At 43.0% G+C, this 24377-nt stretch overlaps 2 protein-coding genes across 4 annotated transcripts in view; both read right to left on the reverse strand.

Moving 5' to 3' along the window:
- The window catches only part of YPEL2 (yippee like 2), a 36375-nt gene extending 13866 nt beyond the window's left edge, over positions 1-22509 (reverse strand). For all 3 annotated transcript variants that reach the window (XM_044993801.1, XR_006574366.1, XR_006574365.1), the window contains exon 1: positions 22362-22509. In XM_044993801.1, the coding sequence (XP_044849736.1) occupies positions 22362-22478 (117 nt within the window). In that variant the 5' untranslated portion in view covers positions 22479-22509. The remainder of the gene's footprint in view (positions 1-22361) is intronic.
- Positions 22510-22544: 35 nt separating this feature from the next.
- GDPD1 (glycerophosphodiester phosphodiesterase domain containing 1) overlaps positions 22545-24377 on the reverse strand; it is a 61613-nt gene continuing 59780 nt past the window's right edge. The window contains exon 11 of the mRNA XM_044993794.1: positions 22545-22674. Within this exon, the coding sequence (XP_044849729.1) occupies positions 22628-22674 (47 nt within the window). The 3' untranslated portion in view covers positions 22545-22627. The remainder of the gene's footprint in view (positions 22675-24377) is intronic.

Genomic DNA, 24377 nt, shown 5'->3' on the forward strand with positions numbered 1-24377 from the left:
GCTGGAAGACCAAGCAGCAGCTGCCAGACATGGCACCATGATCCCAGCAGACCAGGTCAGGAAAAGAACACATCTACCTACGCCAACCAGGCAGCCTCTACACAACCCAATGAAACAAAGATGAAAAGGTAATTGGTCCCACTGAAATCCAAGAGGAGAGAGGAATCTGCAGCCTCATCCCATTGGTTAGCTCTGTGAAAGCTACAATTAAGTCTCATTGCAAGAACAAGTTCAGGAATAGAAGGACCAATGTTTGTGCTGGAGCTCTAGGGAAGTCTACGTTGTCTGAGTGTAATGGGAGGGGACAGTGAAGGGAGCTGATCAGATACTTATATGGAGGACAGTTTTATTGTGCCCTGTTATTTTCCTGTCAAGACAGACTGATGAAAAGAACAGAGTGGGAAAGGCATATTGGGAGCTCCTGGATTTAAAGGGTCCCTTATATTCATAGGTAAAAAAAAAATCATCCAATTATTCTATTCAGAGAGAGCTTTGATCTCTCTCTCCCCCTGCCCTATGCACACTCCTTTTATTTTTTTAAATTACTAAGGACATTTGCATGAAGACAGTCTCTGCTCCTGACTCTGCATTTAAACTCTTAAGCAGAGAGTCTGTTTTCATGCTAATGTCCCTCAAGGGGGCACAGAGTGTGATCGAGGCTTAAAGTGGAGCCAACTGGGTCGCATGCAAGTCCTTGCAGATGAGGGGTGTTGTTACATGTTAAGCCATCTGAGTCGTAAAATTTTCTTTTGAACTGATGAACACTGCTGTCTGATTCCATTCTGCTGAGGCTCTGATACCATGCCCACCAGCGTGGTGTTTTTGTGAGCGACAGACCCACCATCTCTGTAAGAGCACTATATGCCCTGCCAAGAGGAGTGGGGAAAAAATGGTCACTAGAAGTCACTGTACTCAAAGCCACAGATACCCTGTGTGACCTGGGGCAAGTCACAATTTTTCTGTGCCTTTAATATGTCCTTTCCCCCTCCCTTTGTCTGTCTTGTTTATTGAGACGGTAAGCTCTTTGGGGCAGGGACTGTTTCTTACTGTGTGTATTTATAGTGCCTTACAATGGGGTTCCTATCTTGCTTATGGCTTCCAACTGCAAGTAACTAACACCACCTAGCTCTTTTCTCCCATGGATCGGAAAGCAATCTACCAAAGGGGTAAGTATCATTATCCCCATTACAGATGGAGAAACAGAGAGAGGTGAAGTGGCTTGCCCTAGGTCAACCAGCAAGCCAGCAGGAGGGTCAGGTAGAGAATCCAAGTCTTCTGAGGCTTATTCCAATGCTCTATCCACATACTCAACCCACCCCCACGGAAGAATCTATTTAGGTTCATATATTGCACTCATCACCCAGACCCACACAATAAACGAGGCTAATACTCAGCATTTAGGTGTTACTTTCCTTCTTCAAGGGGCTTTTACAAATACAGCTTTGCTGATTTAAACTTTCTGACCACAGTGTGGTTCCAAGTTTCCCACCAAGCACCAGCTTGTTCTTGAGACACTGTATTTCGGGGTTTCTTCGGTGAAAATGTAGACTTGACAAAAAACAATGTAAAACTATTCCCATCACAGTCAAAGGGTGAACAAATCCAATAGCAAACAGCGTGCTTTGGTCTCTCATGATAATATTTTATTTTGAGGACTCTGTTATATAAATGGGGAGTAGAATCTGTTTGCACGCCCCCCCCCAGCCTTGCAGAGATATTTTATTTTCCACATCCACATCCCGTTAATATCTATCCCAGCTGAAGGCTCCTTAATGGAGAACTCCAGCCACTTCTCTTTGCAACAAACCTGACTGAAGCTGTTAGAAGAGCCTGAGTGTTTCCAGTTATTAGCGCCACAGAAGATGGGTCTAAATGCGAGTTCCAATGTAAATTCATTCCCAGTGCTTTCCACATTACCTTATTAACCCTGGCAGCAATGGGTGTTTGCAGCTGACAAAGTCTTTGATTAGCCCCGGAGAGGAACTCAATTACCATAGAAACATTTAGCTGAATTCAGATAGGAAAGGTCAGCTCAGCTGAAGGATTTGATCCCATCAGGGCAAGAGAATAATTCAGATCTATTTTTAGTCAGAACCCCCAATTCTGACTCCCAGTAGGCATTCAGAGATTGCTTTTCTAATATTGCTGATCACAACCTGTTTTGTAAATGCTCTACAGCTCAGTTCAGTTCTCTTAAACCTGTCTGATAATTTTTATCATACTGAGTTACATGCAAGCGTGGACTATATTCAGTCTCACTCACCCTGGCCAAGGGGTTGCCAGGGATGGTCTATCAGAGCCAAATTTGGTCCACTGGTAGGCTCTAATGAGCTCTAATATTTATTATTTACACCACTGTCAAGCCAAAGTGTTCAAAAATCACGAGTCACACCAAAAGGGGATGATGACACATCAAACAATAAGATTGGCTTAAAAACCATGAGATGTTTTTAAAACAACAAAATTTGGGCTACTTTATATTTGCCTTCCAGTGTCTTTGCTTTCAGGGTGCTGCACTCGCTTCATGTGTTGGAGCTTTTCTCTCGAACCATCAGGGCTGAGTGACACTTACTATTTTATTTACTTTTAAGCTAGGATTCTCCTTCAGTTTTTTGCTTCTAGCAGTTTAGGGCATTAAGGAAAAACACCAAACATGAGACTTGCTATAAAAAAATTGCAAGAATTGGCAACACTCTTAATGGTAACACCTAGAAGCCAGAACTAAGATCAGGGCCCCATTGTGCCGAGTGCTGTACAGACACGTAGTACGACAAGGAGGAAAGGAAGTATTAACACCCCCATTTTGCAGATGGATAAGAGAGGCCTAATCACCTTGAATTCAAGGGAAGTCTTTCTAATTATTTCAGTTCGGCCTAAGGACCAGATTTGTAAAGGTATTTAGATGCCGAACTCTCACTGATTTCAGTGGGAGTTAAGTGCCTAAACACTTATAACAATTTGGCCCTAAGTGACTTGCCAAAGTCACATGGGAAGTCTTTAGCTGAGCAAGGAGAGCTCCTGTGTCTCAGTTCTGTGCCCTGAACACAAGGCCACCAGGGCCTTTCTAACAATATATGTATCAGAGGCAACTAAAGGTTTATTTTTACCAATCTGGGCTGCAGTTTGGTAACAACTTTGGCCAAGTCACCAGTCAAAACAAGAATCTGTGGCAGTATCCTGGTTAAATAAAGACCGGGATCGAAGAGGCATGTGCAAAGGACCTTTAATCTTTATATTAGGCAACTCCTGCACAGATTGTTTGCAAACGCGGGCTTTAAAAACACCTTTGGCCACCTTATTTTCAGAGAGCAAACAATAATGCTCATTCCTGGATTTGACACAGCTCTAGTGCTGGAGTTGATAAAGAGTTACTGAGTAAAATCTTCATGCAGTTTAACCTGTGGCCAGGCCTAGCTTGTCGGATTAGAATATAAGAGACTATAGACTGACTTCAGTCCTGCTGGTATTCCCAATTCCCACCCCCCACCCACCACAGTAGCTCCTTGTTTCTAAACATTAGTATTTCCATCTTCCCGTTTCTATCCTAAAGCAGAAGCATTAGCCATTTTATGTGCACAATTGTGCCAGTTCCAAATTGGATTCCTGTACTGCAGAAACAAACAGAGCCAACTAGTTGATCAGCAGCAGGACAGAGCTCTGGCTTGTTCGCGTCATTACAACACTAGTGTATGCAGCAAAGGGATGCTCCATCAGCAATGCAGTCCTATCTGTCAGGAGGATTTATTTACTTTCCTTACTCCCCTCCCCTTTCTTCTTCCAGCTCCAACTCTTATCTGCTGGTAACCCACCTACTAAGCAACATCACCAGAAAGCAGCTTGAAGAGCATCTTTCAGGCCCATTGACTGAATAGCCAAAAATGATCTGAGGGCAAGAAACAATCTTTCCATATATTTATAGCAACCAGTATGCTTGGCCCTAGTGCTAGGTTTGTGACGATTTAGGAGTTTATTTGTGAGTTAACAGCTTGAACTTTAATGGAAAGAAAGATGGGAAGATGTAATTCTAAAATGTGCCATGGGCTCTGGAATTCTGTGCTGTGAAATTAAATGGCTTGCCTTTCTCCAATCTCTCAAGTCTTTCCGGAGTAAGTACAAGTGTAATGAGCTAGGTCCTAAATCATGACTGACTGCAGAATCCTCTCCAGGTTCCATTAATTCCACTTGTCCTCCAGCACATTAGGAACCATGAATGGTCAAATGAAACTCTGAGCCAATTCTGCTCTATGTTACATATAGAACCAGATCAGGGGAACTGGTTACAACACTATTCCACCTTGCAGGGCAGATGTGACCTAACCCCATTGCAACAGTGGTCCTGAGTTTCAGCATTGGTCCGTAATGCTATCTGAGCCCCAAGTAGAAGTGGAATTACAGTGAGTTGGCCAAACTCAACTCTGGGTTAATTAAATTACTTCAGTTTGGCCTATGTACATTATTCCTCTGTCAGTTTCAACTGAACGCAATATTCTCTTCAGTTTCCTCTCTTATTGCTACTGTGCAACATGAAACAGCTTTCCCCTCAGAAAGAGCTGCATTTCAGGTATGGAGTGAGCGAGCCCTATGTGGTGCTGGTATCTCAGTTTGCAATGCGCTGCTCTGTTATTCTTTGTAATGAAAGGCTCTGTTATTCTTTGTAATGTCTCAATTTCTCTAGGTAGTAGAGAAATTGAGACATTATTTGGTGATTATTCCATTAGCCAGCAGCTGCAAGTGCCCACTAAACCCCTCAGTTCCACCCACACCCAAATGGCACTGGGCTTGCTTTAGAAGCTCAGTTGGCTAGAGTCATGCTGCTGATAAACACCTTTTGTCCAAACAGGAAACATCTCAGCCCTTCCCCTGCACAGGATAGGTGGGGAGAGGCTGAGGGCAACGATGGTACTAAAGGTCTATCCACACTCACACTAAACTACCACCTGCTATATTAGTGCCACTACCACCATCCCGAGGGAGCTAAATTCTCCTATGTCAGCCAAAGTCTGATAGGATGTCACTTTTGACTGAGAAAAAGCTCACTACCAGCAAGTGGAGTATTTAGACAGGTCTCTCAGCCAAGTATGCTGAAATGGAGACTGCTACCTCACACTACCCAGCACATCATAACAAATCGATGGCCCCCCAAGAACTGCGTAGTTGTCACTATGCGGCATCTGATTCTGTGCAATAGGGGGCAGCAGTGTACACCCATACAGTATCCACTTCATTAACAACGTAGTGGTGACTTCACATCCACAGCCTCTCTTTCACTGGAGGAGTAATTGTGCACCAGCTGGCTCTCTAGTCCTCGTCTCATTCTGTCACATAATGGAAGAAACCTAAAAGCTTAAGAGTGGGATTCCAAAAGGGGTCTAAGGGCATTAGTTCCTCAGTTCACCCTGAAAGACAATCAAAGTCAGGCTCCTAATCATTTTAGGCCCCTTTGTAAATCACAGTCTAAGGGCCTAATAGCCTTTGTCTTCAGGCTTTGCACTATTGCCAAACCCAAGCACTCAAGAATCCGGGGTCTGGCCTCAAAAAACATCAGACTGGCTTTAAAAATCATGTGTCAAAGTCAGACTCAGAACTCACAATTTGTTAGACCACTCTGTTTATTAGCAGAGCGCTCTGCTAACACCACCCAGATAATGTGAGCACTATGCAAGACCCACACTACCTTATTTTATACAGATAAAAAGGGCGCGAACTTGACAAGATAACAAAGGGAGCAGAACTGACAAGTTTACCTGAGGCTAGACATACATAGTTAATTTCCTTACTAACTTTTACCAATCTCCAGTTAATGTTTCACAATTAGCTTAAGTGGACTCATTGTTTATGCCTTAATGTTTCTTTTCCTGACACCTGTATTTTAACATTCCTCATTTCTGCTTAAAGGTACATACAGCATTTCTTTAATCCTTTCTATTTTTACAATATAATTCATTCTACTTTCACACATGACATTAAAAAAAATTAAATGTGGATTTATTTATTTTTTAACTGGACTCCTGGTATTTGAGCTTTCAGAGCTAATGTCTTCCACCTTAAACTGGCAATTATGAAGGCTAGAAAATACTTAAAAAAAATAAATCGAGATTTTTTTTCATATTCCCCTGATGCAAGGAGCTGGGCCTTTAAAAAAAAACCCGCAAGACTCATGATTAAATAATGGGAGCTGGCAACAATGGCTGGAAATACATATTCAGGAGCACCAAGGGAAACGTAGCCTTAACTAGAGGAAATACCCTTAGGTCACTGTACACAGTGCAACTTCCATACCAGAGGTATACAGTTGTTTCCAAGAAAGATGGAAAATAGATGGGTTTATACAGGTACCGATCAGATCAGAAAGAAGCCATGAAAGGCTGCCCTATGCTGTTTATTGGGATGGCAGCATCTGAAAGGCATGTCAACATAACCAGGAGGCGACACCCATGCCATACTGGGGCTGCTTTGCTTTCAGGCAGTACAATGGATTTAAGTTGGTCAGAGTCCAGAAACAATTTCACCATTACCAAATCAGTTCGTATGTCAGTCTGATCACCCATTAATGTCAGGAGGGATGTGACTTTTTAAAATATATATATTTTTTTTTTTAAAGTGTCCAAGCAATTTTTAGAGAGGTAAGGGGAAGAGCACTTCAGAGTTGATGGGATTAGTGAATGTCAGTAATTGGGGAAATACTAAAGGTCGTGCAGTTTTCCATGCATACACATTCCTAATAGCCATTTACTCTGCAGAGCTGAAGGCTGGGGAAGGCTCAGTGCAGTGTTTCAAAACACAAAAGTAGATACAAATTAACCTGTTCCCAACCTCCCCACATCCCCAGAAGCCTAAAATTTAACTCAAATGCAGTGTTGCTAACTCTCATGATTTTATCATGAGGCTTGGCTATCTCATGTTGTTATTAAAGCTCAAACTCCTGGAGTCATCTGATGTTTTAAAACCTCAAGGCTTTAAAAAAAACAAAACAGAAAAGCAAATTTCTAGCCCTCACACTTGCAGAGAAAAGCTTGAAAACACAAATTATATAGGCTCAAAAACAGCAAGCAGATAAAAAAAAAAAACACCACCCCAGATTTATTATTTTGTAAAACTTTCCTGATTTTTCCTCAGCCATGAAGTTTGAATGCTTGGAACTGGCACTACTGTAATCAAAACCTGGTTTTATCTGCCAAAGGGATGAAAATACTCAAGGAAATAAAGCAGATGCAACTTTTAAAAATGATGCAGCCAAGTTGTGTAGACGCAAGACACCAGAGCCGCTTTGAGATAATTCACACATGGTTCACCCACAAACAGAGGAGAGAGCTGCCTTTGAAGACGTTAGCTGTGCTTGCTATACATACTCAGGCTCTGTAGGTGGGATGGGAATTTAGCACTAAGTCACCTCAGTCCTATGAATGGATTAATTCTATTCCTGTTGAATATGTTCTTCTTATGCTCACAGATGCACCTTTTTCCTCCTCTCCTGCTGGGGGAGAACAGAGTGCTGTATGGTTACTGCTGCACAGCTGACTAGCTTAGATAAAAATACTTCCTGTCTCAATGGTAATTATCCTTTTTGAAGAGTCAAAGGAAATCCAGGTTTTTCTAACAAGCTCCATCAGTCTTCTGGGCAGTATTCATGTATAGGCACAAATCAGTTAAACAACAAATAAAAGAGAGCAGCACAAAGGCTATTTATCATCATGTGAGAGGAGGGCAGTTGACATGTGGCTTAGAATCCTTGCTTCACTTTCCATACCAATGTTCTAAGTTATATTAGCCAAGCGATGCCACACCAGCAGCTGTGTGTTTAGTGCGGGCAGCACATACCCTTGTACCTTGGGAAGTAGAGGCCTGCTTAGGCCTAATTTTAGAGCCCGACCTAAACTCAACTAGACCACAGCCAACCCAAATCCTACCTGAGCACAAGAGCGTCAAGTCGTTTTCCAATCTGACCCAAACCCAAAACTTCCTCCCAAACTGTGTCAATGCCCATGCCTTGTTCTTGGGCTTAGCCTGGCAGGGGCTTCTTCCTCCCCAGGTCTCATGCCTGTGCTCTGGCTCTGATCACCTCCTGCCCATGGGCTCAGTGTGGGAGCAACCGCATGCCCCACTTGCGCACTCCAGCATGAAAGGCGCTGCAACTTATGGGCATGCTCCCTCCGCAGCACAGAGAATGCAGCAAAGTGGCAGCAGTTGGCAGGGCAGTAGGTGGTGGCCAGAGAGAACCCGACCAGAGCCATAGAGGATCAGGTTGTTTTCAGACTTGACCCATCCCAGCCATTTGTAGCCTTGCATCCTGTCTGGCTCAGATCAGGTTGCAAGGCTGTGCTGGGAAGGCTGAAGGTTAATCAGTTGCAAAGCACAGATAACGGGAAGGAGTGTTACCTAGTACTCAGCGCTTTACCCAACTCCGATGGGTCACCTTGGCCAAATGGGTTGACCGTCCTGTGCTTCAATTTATCCACCAATGAAATGGGAACAACTGTTATGAGACAGTCCCTTCATGTTTGTAAAGCACATTGAGATACTCACATAGGAAGTGCTGTATTGAAAAGGAGTTTTATTACTGCCTAGCTTCACTACTTAAAGTTAGAGTACAAGGTCTCTATTAATCCTCTGCCTCATGGCGAACAGTTGAGAGGCATTATTATTAGGCCTGGATGTGGTGGGCGCTGTATAAATACAGTGAGAGACAGTCCCTGCCCCAAAGAGCTTACAGTCTGAACAGACAAGACAAACAAAGGGTGGGAGGGGAAAAAGACACAGAGGGATGAAGTGACCTCCCCACAAGGTGACAGCTGGGAACAGAACCCGTATCTCCCAAGGCCTCCTCCATTAAGCCAGATTGCAGAATTCTGCCGTTTAAACCTCCCCCTCCATGACTTGAGGTTCTACAGGTGCTGAGCATCCTCAGCTCCCCATGCAGCTGATGAGAGCTGCAGCGGCTTGGGACCTCTGATAATCAAGCCATCAACGTCAGAACTAAAATGCAATGATGGAAGCCTCGGGACACGACAAGGGCACTTCGAAAAGATCCATTTCCACTTTACTACTATTTATTGTGAAGGATCTGGAAAAATAAAACCCAACAGAAGGCCCAGCTGTTTCTACCTGGACACAAAGAGTAATGAAAAATGCCTTTTATTCTGGCAAGTCTGCAATTGCTGCAGCAGCCGCTGATCCCCCCCCCCCACATTTTGAATGCTGCTGTTATCCTGTAGGTGAATGCTAGCTTAGTGTGTTCAACAACTGAGACTCTTGTAAAGGGACTGGGAGCGAGGGCAGGGCCCTTTTTTCTTTATAGATTTTAAAGATAAACACAGAACAGAGCTGGAATGATAGATGGAAACTACTAATGCAACACAGTTATATAATTATTGCCTTAATAGTAACTGTCCATATGGTATTAGTGGAACATTGCATTCTGTTAAGGCAGCCAGGAGGTTCATAACAGCAACTGTGTGGCAGTATCTAGCATATGAAGTGCAGGCAGGGCCTTTTTTTTTTTTTTTTTTTTTAAACAGAAAAGAGCTGTTCAATGGATGGAGTAAAGTGGGGGATTGACCCTCTGACAAGAATCATGACAGTGAACTAAGGCATTAGAAACCTTATCCTAATGCAAGGAAAAAGGAAAACAAAATTTATTTCCCCCATCTCAGCCTGTCATGATGCCTAGATTTGTGTGCTCCTCCCATTTTAAAAGCAGGGGTAGGGTATTAGACCTCATTTTAATATCACTATTATGCCCTTGCATGAGGCTCCACGAGCATGCTGCACACATTAAATGAAGCAGCCCTATAAAGGGAAGCACTATCCCCATCATGTAGATAGGTAAACAGAGACCCTGAAGGCACCAGGTTTCCCCAAGGTGCCACAGCATGACAGCAGTGGAGCTAGGATTAAAATGGAGGAGTCTTGACTCTGAGTTTGTCAACACATGAAAATTATTCCAGAATAAAGTAGAGTGAGAATTTAAAGCGGAATTGCTCTTCTAAAATGAGTGTCTCCACACATGGAATTACAACAGAACAGTTTTTCTACTTACAAATTGACACCATACCTTATTCTGGAATAACTTTTTTGGGCAGAGGAGCCCGCACACTCTAACCCCTAGACAGGGCTCTGTAACTGGGACTGGAACCCAGGAGTCCTCACTTCAGATCCCTGCTAACTGGTTTATCCAAATTTGTTTTTCATGGCTTCTTTCCTGCCAGTTAGGTACGTGGAGAGATCATTGATGATCTGAAATTCCAGTTCTCAGGGAAAGATGGGCTCGGGCTCAGCCTCCCTCTGTAACTGCGTATTCTAGCCTATCAGTTGGGCTTTAGCAGCAAAGCCACAGTTCATTTTAAGAAGGGGGACACAGGATGGGTTTCCCCCTCTGTGGTTGTGTTTCAATTCTGTCTGTTTCAACTCCACCGGCTAAGGGGTTTGACATAATCTTCAAGTTCAGAGCTGTAGCAGTTGATGGTCCTCGCTTAGCCTGCAGCAGATGGACTCATTCCCATGCCCAATCAACAATATGTAGAACAACAGAAACCAGGCTGCTGAGCCGATTTCCACACTGCAGGCCAGAAGTAATGAGCAGTCCTGAGCAGATGCAATTCCCTCTCCTTATAGCATTTCCTGTTATCAAAAGGGAGAATGCAGGGGAAAAGTCTCCTCCTGGTGTGTCAGGATCATCTCCACTTGAGGGCACATTTATGGTAGAGGGAAGATTGTTATTGTGTTAAGGAAATGCAATGGCAGGCCAATCTATGATGGGTGCCTCCTTATGAGGCCAGGAGAAGAGGTCTAAAAGTTATGTGATTTTTAAAAACACTGCACGATCAATTCGGAGGACAGTTCTCCCTGCCAGCACACTCCTCAAACCAGGCAGCAATTCCTCCTCTTGGTATTAGAAGCAGCAAAAAACACCCGAGAGGCTCAGAGCTGAGGAACTTCAGTCTTCAGGAGTTTGCAGCAAAAACCCCCCCACAGAGATGATTCACCGCCTTGCAGCCCTGGTGGCTCCCTGGATAATAAATGGGAATGAGATTTTATTTATGCCCAGATCGTTAATACTAAGAGGGAGGAAGCTGCAGAGCCTGGGAGAGTTATTTCTGTAAAGAAAACCATTGGTCACAAAGTCCATGCTCACCCCCTTCCCCCATCCAGAGAATTTTAAACTATGCTGATTTTTATTTATTTATTTATTTAAGAATAGCACAAAATGTTTTAAATCACCAAGCATTTAATTGCTATATAAACAGAACTACACAGGGAGATACGAACGACGCTGGGCTCTTCCTATTAAACATCCAAGAGCTGAGTAAATAATAGGCCTGAGCACTATCAACATCCAGCAAGGTCCTTGCAAGTTGAAGGAGCTCAGCAGCGTGCAGGATCAGCCCCCAAAGCAGCAATTACAGCACAGCACAACACACCATGGGACCTAAACCTCTAATTTAGGGGGCTGTGCAGCGTAACACTTATTACATGGCTCAGATTTCACATTCTGACTCTTCCAGGAATAGGCATTTTGTTTTCTTCATTTTTTTTAAATAAATAATTCTTTGTGCGGGCAAGAGATGCCAGAATGACAGCCACGGGGACTGATGTAGTTCTGCACCTGAGCAGAGGACAACAGCATAGGCAGCACACACCAACACAACTCCACTCTGCCCTAGAGGGATGTCCTGGGGAGGAGTTAAGAGGGTAAAATCTCTCTCTGGGGCCCATTCAGTCTTTGGGCTCTCTGTCAAGATGGTGAATAAAGGGGGTCCAAATTAATGGCAGCTGTGATGGAGACATCTGAATTCAAGTGAGATCCACCAATCTCATTTCATATAAAATAAAGAAATACTACATACTGTATATTTAAATATACAAGCTTTTAGTTAACATCACTACAAATGTAGGCTCCCAAAAGGATTATTTTCTAGAGAACTGTTTTCTTGTTCATTGCTTTTATAGTCTAGGCTCTTGTAAGACTACCAAATAAGTGCAAAGCACTAGACACTTGATGAAAATAATGGCTAGGAACTGAATGAAATTAAGGAGACAACATTAACCGGAGGGCAACTGAAAACTGTTACCAAAATTGTCACACCTGGGTGCCTAATGGGGTCAAAGTAAAAAAATAAGTGGACGTGAGGTCCCAGGGTGATGCTGTGGCAAATGTAATCTTTGGATGTATAAAGAGGGAAGCAGTGAGGGAGGTAATTTTACCGGTGGTGAGACAGATCCTGGAATCCTGTGTGCAGTTCTGCATGCACATTTTGAAAAGGATGTTTAACAACTGGAGAGGGAACAAAGAAGAGCTACAAATATGATTTGTAGTGTGGAAAATAAATTCCTCACAGTAAGAGACTCAGAAAGGTCAAACTGTTTAACTTATCAAAAAAGATCAAGAGGTGACTTGATTACTGTCTGAGTACTGTTTTGGAGAAAAAAATACAAGGTATTAAAGGGCTCTTTAAATCTGGCAGAAGAGGCATAACAAATACCAATGACTGGTATCAAAGCCAGACAAATTCAAAGTCTAAGATACAAACGCATACATTTGTAAACAGTGCGGGTAGTTATCCATTGCAACAAACTACCAAGGGAAATGGAGAATTCTCCATCTCCAGAAGTCTTCAAATCAAGACTGGATGCCTTTCTGGAAGACATTTTAGTCATGGTGAAATTCTCTATTCCTACAGGTGGCCAAACTAGATGATCTGATGGCTCTTTCTGGCCTTAAAATCTATGACTCTAAAACAAGGTACTGAAATTCATTAGGCACCTAAATTAAATGGTCTGATCTTCCGGGTGCTAAGCACCTGTAACATGCGTTGACATCCTTACACGAAGATGGCAGTTCAGATACTAACATTGCACCAGGTTCCTATAAAAGCTGGAGTCCTGGAAGAAAATAACTAGTTTTCTTCTTTTTTAAAAAATTAAAAAAAAATAAAATGAGAATTGAACAATATGGATTTCCCTGGTAAAAAGGAGGAATATATTTTTTTCAGTTTCTTCATACCATGGCAACCCACAGGCACTTCCTAGATGTCCTCTGCTACCCGAATCAAAACTGTTTTGATGCAGGGGGCTGCACTGTGAAGGGAAAAGTCCAAGTACAGTGAGATCAGAAGTGCAGAAAGGGCCCCAAGTGCTTCAGATTAAACCTTTTGTTACTATCAAACATGCTGTTTTAATTCCTTAACCTTTTTAGGATTGATTGTCGTTTTAAAAGAAGGTGGCACAAACATTATGGGCTTGAACCAAAGCCCACTGAAGCCAATAGAAAGACTCCCACTCACTTCAATGGCCTTTGGAACAGGCCCCATTATAATAAAGGTGCAACACTGGTTATTTTATCCATGAAATAAACACTGGAGTTGCTTGCACCTCCCTCTGAATCATCTGGTGCCGGCCACTGTCAGAGACAGGGTGTTAGACTAGATACAACCTGTGACCATTGTGGCAATTCCTGTGTAATGCTCTCCTCTAGGTAAGCTCTGCAGTTTTGGTAAAATCAGTTCTCTCTGTGCTGTCAGACTAGATGGCTCGAGGACACCAGCTCTCACCCAGCCAGTGTCAGAAGTTGACCAGAAGAATGTTGATGACCATTTGAGTAGCCCTTGATCTCAAAGCAGATTCCAGCTCACTGGTGTCATTGTATCACAAAAGCCACAGCTGGCATTAAATTGCATCCATGGTAATCTTAGAGATACCAAGGACTGACTGGAGCTTGAAGGCTGAACTTGCTTGATCTGGGAGTATGTCACCTCTAGGGATGTTTGCAGGGTGAGGAAGCATGCCTTAGTGCAGCTTGTGAGGCATCTATTCTGGGGATAAATGGAGGACTTGATTCACCAGGACTGTCAATCCCACACTACAATCTCTCTCTCTCTCTCACACGTTTGGCAGCTGCTGCTAATTTCCAGGCAGGCAAAGTAGTTGGAATGTTACATGCATGCTTACTCAGATATGCAATCACAAAATAAATACACTAATTTAACATAATGCCTGCCACATATAGCACCTATGCTATTGCTGAGATGCAGAGTACTTTCCAACACATGCTACTTGGGGAGGGATAGCTCAGTGGTTTGAGCACTAGCCTACTAAACCCAGGATTGTGAGTTCAATCCTTGAGGGGGCCATTTGGGGAACTGGGGTAAAAATCTGGGGATCGGTCCTGCTTTGAGCAGAGGGTTGGATTAGATACCCCCTGAGGTCCCTTCCAACCCTATGATTCTATGATACTGAATATTTAGAAAGGAAGGATAGATACACAGAGCATAAAAACCTCAAGGGGGAAATCAGTAACACAGCTTCTCATGCAAATCACTGCACTTGGGACCAGAACTCTTGCACTCCAGCACTTACACACAATGTTATGAACCTCTTCCAGTGCACAAGAGGCTGCTAACGCCATCTTGCAGGCTGCAATACACATTGAACAGCACAGCATGTTCATAACCTTCCCTTGTGCTCTTATACACCCACTTCCCTCTCAAGCTTTCGAGAGTACACACCAACTTTATTATTTCATACATAACACTAAGCAGCGTTAGTACAGTGCACTCAGCATTAACAGTATCTGCCTTTCTTGGTCTCTGAATTCTGCAACGGAGACTTGTGATTTCTATGTGATGTTTGACACTGGTCTCCCCAACTCCACCCCAAAACAAGAGAATGAGGTGAGTAATCTTAAATCCATGTTTCCGGTCCACTGAGAGCTCCACTTCCATCATTAAAAATACCGCATGACAGATTTGGAAGAGAAATTATGTTGCCTGGTCAGGTATCCCCACCCCACATCTTGATTTTCCTGTAGTAGTGAGAAAAATATCCTGGATGGTTGAGCAAAAAGGGGATCCAGCAAGAAGATGGTAATCTAGAGCTGGTCAGGAATTTTCTAAGGAAATACTTCGTCAGTCGGAAAAATGCAGATGTGTCAAAACTGGAACTGTTTGCAGGTATTTAAAAAATATTTGAAAAAAACAAGTTCTGAAATTGCTGAAACATCCCATTTTGACATTTTTTAAAACAAAAAAGTTTTGTTTTGATTCAAAATTTCAGTTAATTTATACTAATAAAAAGATTAAAATGTAAATGGTCAAAATTGAAACAAAATGTTCTGATTGATCGGATCTGAATTCCACTGCCCTTCCCCAACATTTTGACTATTTCATCCTGATTTGGGATGGGGGGGGGGGGAAATCTAGAAAACAAGATGGGAAAACTGTTTCCTGCCCAGCTCTCCTGATGTGCAGATGACAGGAAATGCCTATACCCATGACAGGAAATGTATGGGAACATGGGGCCCACTGGTGAATAGCAGAGGTCCTATCCCTGAAGCAGTACATTCCAACCACTGGTACACAGAATGCTACTTGAAGAACAGGAGTACTTGTGGCACCTTAGAGACGAACAGCCTATGCTGAAATAAATTTGTTAGCCTCTAAAGGTGCCACAAGTACTCCTGTTCCTTTTGTGGATACAGACTAACACGGCTGCTACTCTGAAACCTGTCAGAATGCTACTTGTACTTCAGACTTCTGTATTTAGGCTTCCCTCAATCCTACTTGGGAGTGGACAGTCCTGTGAAGACAGGGACTGGCTAAATGTCATTTGTATTTGATTTGTACACAAATCTGGCATGTCTGAGATGTGTGAATTCATCCAAGACTTGTCTGGAAACAGGCACCAAGTTTCAAATATGTTTGTGATCTTTCAGGTGCAATATGGAACAAACTCTGACCTCTACAGCATGTGAGAGGGGTCATTAAAGGGGCCATTCAATCAGCAATCTCAGGGCTGCAGCCATCAGTGGTCTAGGCCAAAACTTCTTTCTTACAGTAAAGACAGCAGTCAGGGATGTGCACAGATGAAGAAGATACAGAGTCCCAAGTACATTCTGTTACTAAGGTTCCCTTCTGCAGCCCAATCACACATGTGAAGAACAAGCAGCGCACATTGCACCTCTCTCCTTTTTCCTTTTACTCGGGGTAATTCACTGCTCCAGATGCAGCTGCCTATACCAAAAAGGAATCCTTCATGAGGAGTCCAGTGTAAACATCAAGGAGGAAACTAAACGTCTTAAGTAATCCTTAAGCCAATTTCAAAGAATATTTCACTGTACAGTATTTAGCACCTGGATCACAAAACTCCATGAAAAAGAAGCTGTAGGAAGCCCATAAAACATTCCCTAAATACTTCCATAATCAAGCACATTTCTGGTGGATTATGTTTCTACAACAACAAAAAAAGGTAGTGTCTCAGACACAAGAATTGCTATGCTTGGCTGACATTTTTCGGCTCTTGGTTTTGATTAGCACTACACCGGACAACAGGTACAAATTAATTCCAATAGAAAAGGCTCACAAGCGACACTGGGATTCCACCCATGTCACTGATGGTGCTGGAAACAAAATAGAAAGCAGCACCACTGCTACAAGCCGGAGAAGCAGAAAAGTTATATTATTTACCCTGTTAAAGTCCATTCCATAGCTTGTAAACCACAGCTCACTCAAATAGGATGCAGAAGCCACCCTATGCAATAAATTTCCCCTCAATCAAGGAGACTAGAGAGATTTCCCTAATGTCAATTACAGAGCATATTTTCCATTAAAAAAAAATCTGAAAAAAACTTTATAATTGTGCGTCTGGGGAGAAGGAAAAAAAAAATGAAGACACCTCTGGATAATACCATACACATTTTTCTCACTCTTTAGAAAGTCTAGCTGAATGTCTGGCAGTCGCTAAACTCCAGTTCTATGTCACTATTATTTGTATTACAGTAGCACTCAGAGGCCTCAGCTGAGATTGGGGCCCCACAGTACAGATCCCTGCCTTGAGAAAGCTTAGAATCTAAGCAGAGCAGACAGACAGACAAAGGAAGTATTATGATCGCCCTTTACAGGTGGGGAAGCCATATACCAAAATCAATAGACTTCCCCACAGTCACACATGGAATTTGTTGCAGAGCCAGGCGTTGGGCCAAGCTCCCCTGAGTCCCAGCCCACTGCCTTAACCACACTTAGCATTGGAAAGAGCCATGAAACTAAAGCATGTGCTAAATATGACATTTTTCAGTGAAGAATTGCCATGAGGAAATGAGAAAAATTAGACATGCAGAACCTCCATGTTAACTGAGGCACCCAAAGAACATGCAAAGGAAACTAGTTACTCCCTCCACCCAACCCATCTGATTACCTTATATTTCCTTAGTCACTAAGAACTTTCTTGGCCAGACATTCAAATCCACTTTTTGGATCTTAATATAAAAGACATTTTATTAAACTACTTTCTCCGTCTGACTATGGAAGAAAAGGCCAAGTAAGCAGGTGACATTTTGGTAACTTAGTTCATGGAACAGCTTTGGAGTTTGTTAAAGCATCTGCATTGATTCCTTTTCTTTAAATAGCAATCATGATTAAGAAGCTGTCAACCCACCTGAAGCTTACAAGGTTTCCCTTTTTATAATCAGCCATGCCAAAACCTACTTATCAAAGTGCTTGCAATCCCCAGTTTTGGCGAAACCCCGTAAAACCAGATTAAGTCAACACTGGTGATGCAGGAACAAGAGGGGAGACTAGGGATTGAAACAAAATACTGAGATTCAATTCCAGTTTGAGCTTCAGTCAAAAAGCATCAGCCAACGCTGCAATTTTATATATCCAAAAGAGCTGAAAGCCTGTGGCATTCAAAGCAGCACTGCTCTCATGTGATCTCTGTGTAATTTAGGGAAAGAGGAACAAAAGAATTAATTCCACTGAGCCAAAAAAATGGCACCCAGCCATTACATAAAAGCCCATTTTGTAAGGAAGGTTTTCAGTGATGGTGCATTTGGATCATTTTGGTTGAAGTGATACTGTCAGGTTCAAAATCATCCATATCTTCCATGACCCTAACATTGCAGATTATTTAGAGCTGAAAGGGTATATAAGTGACATTTACTTTTCATTTTGCTGGTTCTTTCTTACACTGTTCTGGGTTTCCAAGAGGAAGACAAGCAGGTCACTTTCACAATCAGCTTCTCACATGCAATGATGGTAGGGCTGCAAAGGAGTACGTTTAAATCCAAACCAAAAAAAAGTGATTTATGTCACTATTCAGGGCAACTGCACATGTATTCCCCATCTGAGAGATTCAGTAAGGGCACCAATTCTCAGGCTTCCAGTTCCCCAGCCATTACCTCTAATGGGTGGAGACACGTGTTTCTCTCCTTCCTGAGTTTTTTTCCAGGCTGCACAGTTCCCTGCCTACACTGATATCCCCAGCAACAGAGAGATTGGCTCAGCAGGCATGGTTTGCTTTCCTTCCTCTGAGGCTATAAACAGCATGATTACCTACAGTTAAGTTACCACACAGCTCTTTCTAAGCAAGCACATTTATTCTTAAGGTAAAAGCATAACACAGAAAACATTAAATACAATGAAAAACCCTTAAACAGACTTGCCAATAAGCTTACCAGAGGTCACTCCAGCTCTCACAAGGACTGTGTCAGGTGAGCAGTGCTTCAAACGCTACCAAGGGTTTGTTTTTTTTCCTGTGGTCACAAGTCCATAACAGCTGTTAGCTCAGAACAAGCACCCTCATGAATGAGTGAGTGCCTGGGGTCTTTGATCCTAGGAATAGGTAATTCATATACAATGGGTTTCTTCTCTTTGCTTCAAAAGGATGAGTCCAGCGATGGGCATTTGCATTGCCCTCCACCCAAGTATTTCCTAGGAAACCCACTCAACTAAAAATTCCTTCTGGTCTGGACTATTGTTTAAAAGAATCCTTTGAAGATTATAACACCACTTCCCAGGTTTACATTAGTCACATCTTCCCCTTAGAGAACATACATACAATCCCACAATAATACATAAACATTCACATTTTAATACCATGCGCTCCTAAGATACTTAAACTTACTTTAATAAAGTTTGTCTAGGATATTGCAGGAAATTACCATATCTGTCACAATTTAGTTTTAATTTTCATCGGAAAGTTTCTACTCCAATTCTAAGTTTTCTGTGTTTGTACTGCACCTAGCACAATGGGGTCCTGGTCCATGACTAGACCTCTTAAGTGCTACTGCAATACAAACAATTACAACATTTAATATAAAATTATGATTTTTTAAAAATAAAACCCTATTGGGTCTAAGCCATCTGACCTTTTAAGGCTCCATCAATTATTTCATTACAGTCCCTGATTAAGAAGATTACCTTAAATATGAATTTACACCATAGACCATAGTGGGAACACTGGGGAAGAGAAAATAATTTTAATGAATATATTTGCACATGATTAAATACAGGCAGGCTTATTACAGCTACCATCTCTCCATGTGTCTGTACTTTAGCAGTCAGCATTCCTGGGCAGCTGTTATACACCTTCATGACTTGAGGCACTGATCCCAGGCAGATGAGACCTGTTCACACAGTAGCACCAGCATCAGCTCTGCTGGAAGCTGTTCACCTGCAAAGCTGGCTGGCTGAATTGCACAATGGAGATGACTAGGATGGGGAAAGACAGAGCAATGAGAGAATAAACAGCAGCCCCCCAAGGTGAAAAACACTGGATATATCTAGCATCATACTTGTCCAAGATTGGGAACCTGCTGTGTCAATAGAAAGGGAGAGCCCAAACCCTGATTCCTGGCACAAGATTAGCACAAGCACTCACCCCCTTCACAGCTGAGAACTTTGCAAGCCCCACCCTGAAATCCAGTTCTTGAGATCTAACGGATGGATCAGGATCTCCATTCACAAATCCAGCTGCTCTGACGGCCAAAGGCCACTTCAATAGTTGGAAACCATTTTTTATAGTGGATTTTTAAAAAATAAAATAGAACAAATGCTGTAGGAGTCTCCACCCTCCGCTCCTGAGAGATGCATTTTAAACCTTCCAAACAGCCTTATGAAGTGAAGATAAACTCAAGTAGTTGGGAAGAGAGAAAGTAAATGGGGAGCACAGAGACCCTGCACTACTTTGGGGGGTGGGGGGGGGGAAGAGAGAGAGCGTGTTGGACAGGATGGGGGGGGCTGGGGGAATTTACATGTAAAACGAAGCTAATCCAGAGTAATATTTACAGCAGCAAGTTTATTCATAATACTTAGCATTTCTAATTAGCTTTACACACTAATTTATCCTCACAGCACCCATATGTGGTATGAAGTTACTACCCCCATCTTACAGATACAGAAAACTGAAGCACAAAGAAAATAAGTGACTTGCCTCAGGTCACACAGCAATAGAACTGGGGTTTGAACCTAGAATTCCTGATTCCAAGTCCTGTGCTCTAACCATTAGATCAAGTTGCATGTATTTATATTTCAAAAGCCTTGAAAACGGCCCTCAGAAGTGAGTAGTTAGGGGTTCCCCATAGACGCCCAGGATCTATCCTTTTACTTTATAACAGTCCCACTGCTGCAGCATCCAATATTCTCCCCAAGATTAAACAGATCACAACAGGCTGCCGGGCCTACATTTTCCTCCCCATTTCCCCTGCAGCCATGAGGGCTTTGTATTTTACCCCTTCGCTTTCGCATCTAGCCTTCACCCCCCTTTCCTCCTCCACGCTGTATGTAGGCGCGCCTTGAGGAAGGCTAAAGCGATGAAGTAAGTTTTATGCTTTTCTCTGTGGGCCAACAGGTTTGTGGCCATTCTAATTCCCTCTGGTGAGGTGCTCTAGCGGGAGAGACTGTGAAGCCCAGTCTCCTGCACTCGAGGCCGACAGCTTTATCACTGCTGAGGAAGGTCATCATGGTCACAGAGAGAGAGAAACCCTCCAAACTACCCAGGGAAGGCCTTGAGAATTAGGACAGAGTTTGAATTAGAGCTGGTATTCCACAGGGAGCCTGTACAGTAAGCAGAGCACAGGGGTCACGTGCTGGCTGGTGCTTCAGGTGAGACTGGCTGTTCTGGACTAGGAAGACTTTTTGTCAACGCTGGAGTGCTCAGATGTCCTTTGCGTTACAGTCGTCAAGCAGGGAGGTCATGTCACAAAAGGCATGGAGCAGCATGGCCCACTGAGCATCCAGCAGGATCGGGAGGAGAACTTTCATCTAGCCAGTCTCAGGTGAAGGAAACATTTTTTGCAGCTGTGCCCTATTTAAGCATCAACAAGAACCCAGATAGACCCCTCCCTCCCCCGGCTATCAAGCATTTTAACAAGCCAGGGACTGGCTCCCGCCATACAAGGTAATTCATCCAAAGCCTTTCTGTGCACATGGGTAAAAACACAGTATGCAAAGCACCAACATACCATGAGATCTAGGTTTGCCCGTCTCAAGGGTGCACTGTTCCAAGTGGCTGAGAACTGGTTTAAGGTCCTGTCGAAAACCCATGCTGCAATTTCTTCCCCCTGTCTCAGCTAATAAATCTTGTGGCGTGTCTGCTTTTCCTGAACCCAAACTTTATGAGGTGAATAAACTTTATGGAATGCTTGGCTGCCAAGGCAGCCAAGACCTGGAAACTTGATGCTTGACCCCAGCAATGCACAATGGGCTGATAGCCCTTTGCAGAGTGGCTAACAGCAGTTTCTACGCTTTAGAAAGAGATCTCTCACGGGTCCATTTCCACCACCCCATCACTCGGATCTCCTATTGCTTGGCTCTTAAAACTTTTTTTTTCCTTTTTTCTTTTTAAAATTCAGTTGACCATCAGAACCCTTCCCCAGGGTGTTTCACAGACCAGAGTATGAGAAACAGTGGCTTAGAGCCACCCTGTCATCCCATTGCTTTTCCACTTCTGCTTCTAACGGCCACACTCCCTTGGTGTCTTGCTAACAGGCCTACAAAACTACAGCAATTTGAGCACAAATTCAGCAAGTCTGAGATGCTATCTTATATTTCAAAACAAACTACAGTGGAATTCCCTTAAAGCAGGGGCCACCCAAACATTTCCATGGTGTGGACCACATTTCAACAGAGTGTCTTGTGGGTACCTCCCTGTCAATTCACAACATACCTGTGGCTACTTTAGCAAGTACTTACTGCTTTTTCATGTATCAGTAAGCGTTTTGATATAATTTCTAGCCATCTATTAATCTAGTTTTGCAGCAAGAAACAAAGGGGAAGAGAGCCAGTATAATGGGATGAGACATGAGCTCTCTACAGATCACCAGCAAGTGCTCCACACTTTGGGAACCTGTGCCCTGAAGCTAGTTTATTAATCAAATGAAAACAAAAAGACTGATCGAGTTGCAAGAGCCATCACAGGGAGATCCATTTTCAAAGCCTAAATTGCAATGCCAATAATCCAGACATCTCCACAAGCAACGAGAAAAGAGTTTAATCGGGCTGCAATCCTAGTACATGTCTCAGATTACATTAGGGATGTCTCCTCCCTGGGGAGATTCAACCTGACCAGCTGCAAGGTGAGGTTCTTGCACGTACCTTGGAAATGAGTTCATCGTGATTGGCAAGATGAGCCCTGCAGTGAATGCAGCTATAGGTTCTGTGGCATGAAGGCAGATATGCCTGGAAAGTCTTGGACCTCGTCATCTTCACCATTGGAGCCACTGAATGCTGCGTAAACTCTGGGGTAGCCCAGGAGGCGCTCCCACAAGAAGGGTCGCACGGGAAACAGCGGAAGACACAGGTAAAGGCCGTGGTTTGGTAGGTGATGGGTGTGGGGCAGGCTCCACACACTGGTGATAGCTTCAGAGGAAGAGATTCTGGTAGAGGCAAAGGGTGGATTCACATGGACCTAAGTTTAGAAACAAAAGAATAAATAATATAGCTAATAGCTTCAAATTCACACCAGACAGACAGACACTACCTGGGAAGTTGACTTCCAACAATGGTAGAGTTTGGATAACCGTCTATTGTTAGAGCATAAGGTCCATGGAGGAGTTAGAAGAAGGCTACAGTAAGAGGGACTTGGTTCTATTCCCGGTTCTATTCCTGGCCACTGACCTGCTGTTAGATCTTGGTCAACTCGCTTCTTTCTGCATTTATTCCTACCTAAGGTACTTATCTGGCCCCTTTACCACAGTATCTGAGCAGCTCACAGTCTAACATAGTAAAGAACAAAACTGTCAGACACACTGATGAACGTAATTTGTTGGGGAAGAGTCAACATGGTTTTTGTAGAGGGAAATCATGCCTCACCAATCTACTAGAATTCTTTGAGGAGGTCAACAAGGGGAACCCAGTGGATATAGTGTACTTAGATTTTCAGAAAGCCTTTGACAAGGTCCCTCACCAACGACTATTAAGCAAAGTAAGAGGTCACGGGATAAGAGGGAAAAAAAGATAGGAAACAAAAGGTAGGAATAAATGGTCAGTTTTCAGAATGGAGAGAGGTAAATAGTGGTGTCCCCCAGAAGTCTGTACTGGGACCAATCCTCTACAACATATTCATAAATGATCTGGAAAAAGGGGTAAACAGTGAGGTGGCAAAATTTGCCGATGATACAAAATTACTCAAGATAGTTAAGTCCCAGGCAGACTGCGAAGAGCTACAAAAGGATCTCTCGAAACAGAGTGACTGGGCAACAAAACGGCAGATGAAATTCAATGTTGATAAATGCAAAGTAATGCACATTGAAAAACATAATCCCAACTATAGGTATAAAATGATGGGGTCTAAATTAACTATTACCGCTCAAGAAAGAGATCTTGGAGTCATTGTGGATAGTTCTCTGAAAACATCCGCTCAATGTGCAGTAGCAGTCAGAAAAGCAAACAGAATGTTGGGAATCATTAAGAAAGGGATAGATAAGAATACTGCATGCAGATGTGGTCTCCCCATCTCAAAAAAATATATATGTATGTGGATAGATAGATAGATATAGGAATTAGAAAAGATTCAGAAAAGGGCAACAAAAATGATTAGGGGTATGGAAGAGCTGCCATATGAGGAGAGATTAATAAGATTGGGACTTTTCAGCTTGAAAAAGATGACTAAGGGGGGATATGATCGAGGTATATTAAATCATGACTGTTGTGGAGCAAGTAAATAAGGAAGTGTTATTTACTCCTCATAACACAAGAACTAGGGGTCAGCAAATGAAATTGTTTTAAACCTGCTGCCTATTAAACAAAAGGAACTATTTTAATCACACAATGCACAGTCACCATGTGGAACTCCTTGCCAGAGGATGTTGTGAAGGCCAAGACTACAACAGGGTTCAAAAAATAACTAGATAAATTCATGGAGGATAGGTCTATCAATGGCTATTAGCCAGGATTGACAGGGATGGTGTCCCTAGCCTCTGTTTGCCAGAAGCTGGGAAATGGGTGACAGTGGATGGATCACTTGATGATTACCTGTTCATTCCCTCTGGGGCACCTGGCATCAGCCACTGTCGGAAGACAGGATACTGGGCCAAATGGACCTTTGGTCTGACCCAGTATGGCCGTTCTTATGTGTTTATCCTCATAACACCCCTCTGGCGCTATGGAAGC

Source organism: Mauremys mutica, chromosome 19 (assembly GCF_020497125.1).
Source record: "Mauremys mutica isolate MM-2020 ecotype Southern chromosome 19, ASM2049712v1, whole genome shotgun sequence".
Lineage (NCBI taxonomy): Eukaryota > Metazoa > Chordata > Testudines > Geoemydidae > Mauremys > Mauremys mutica.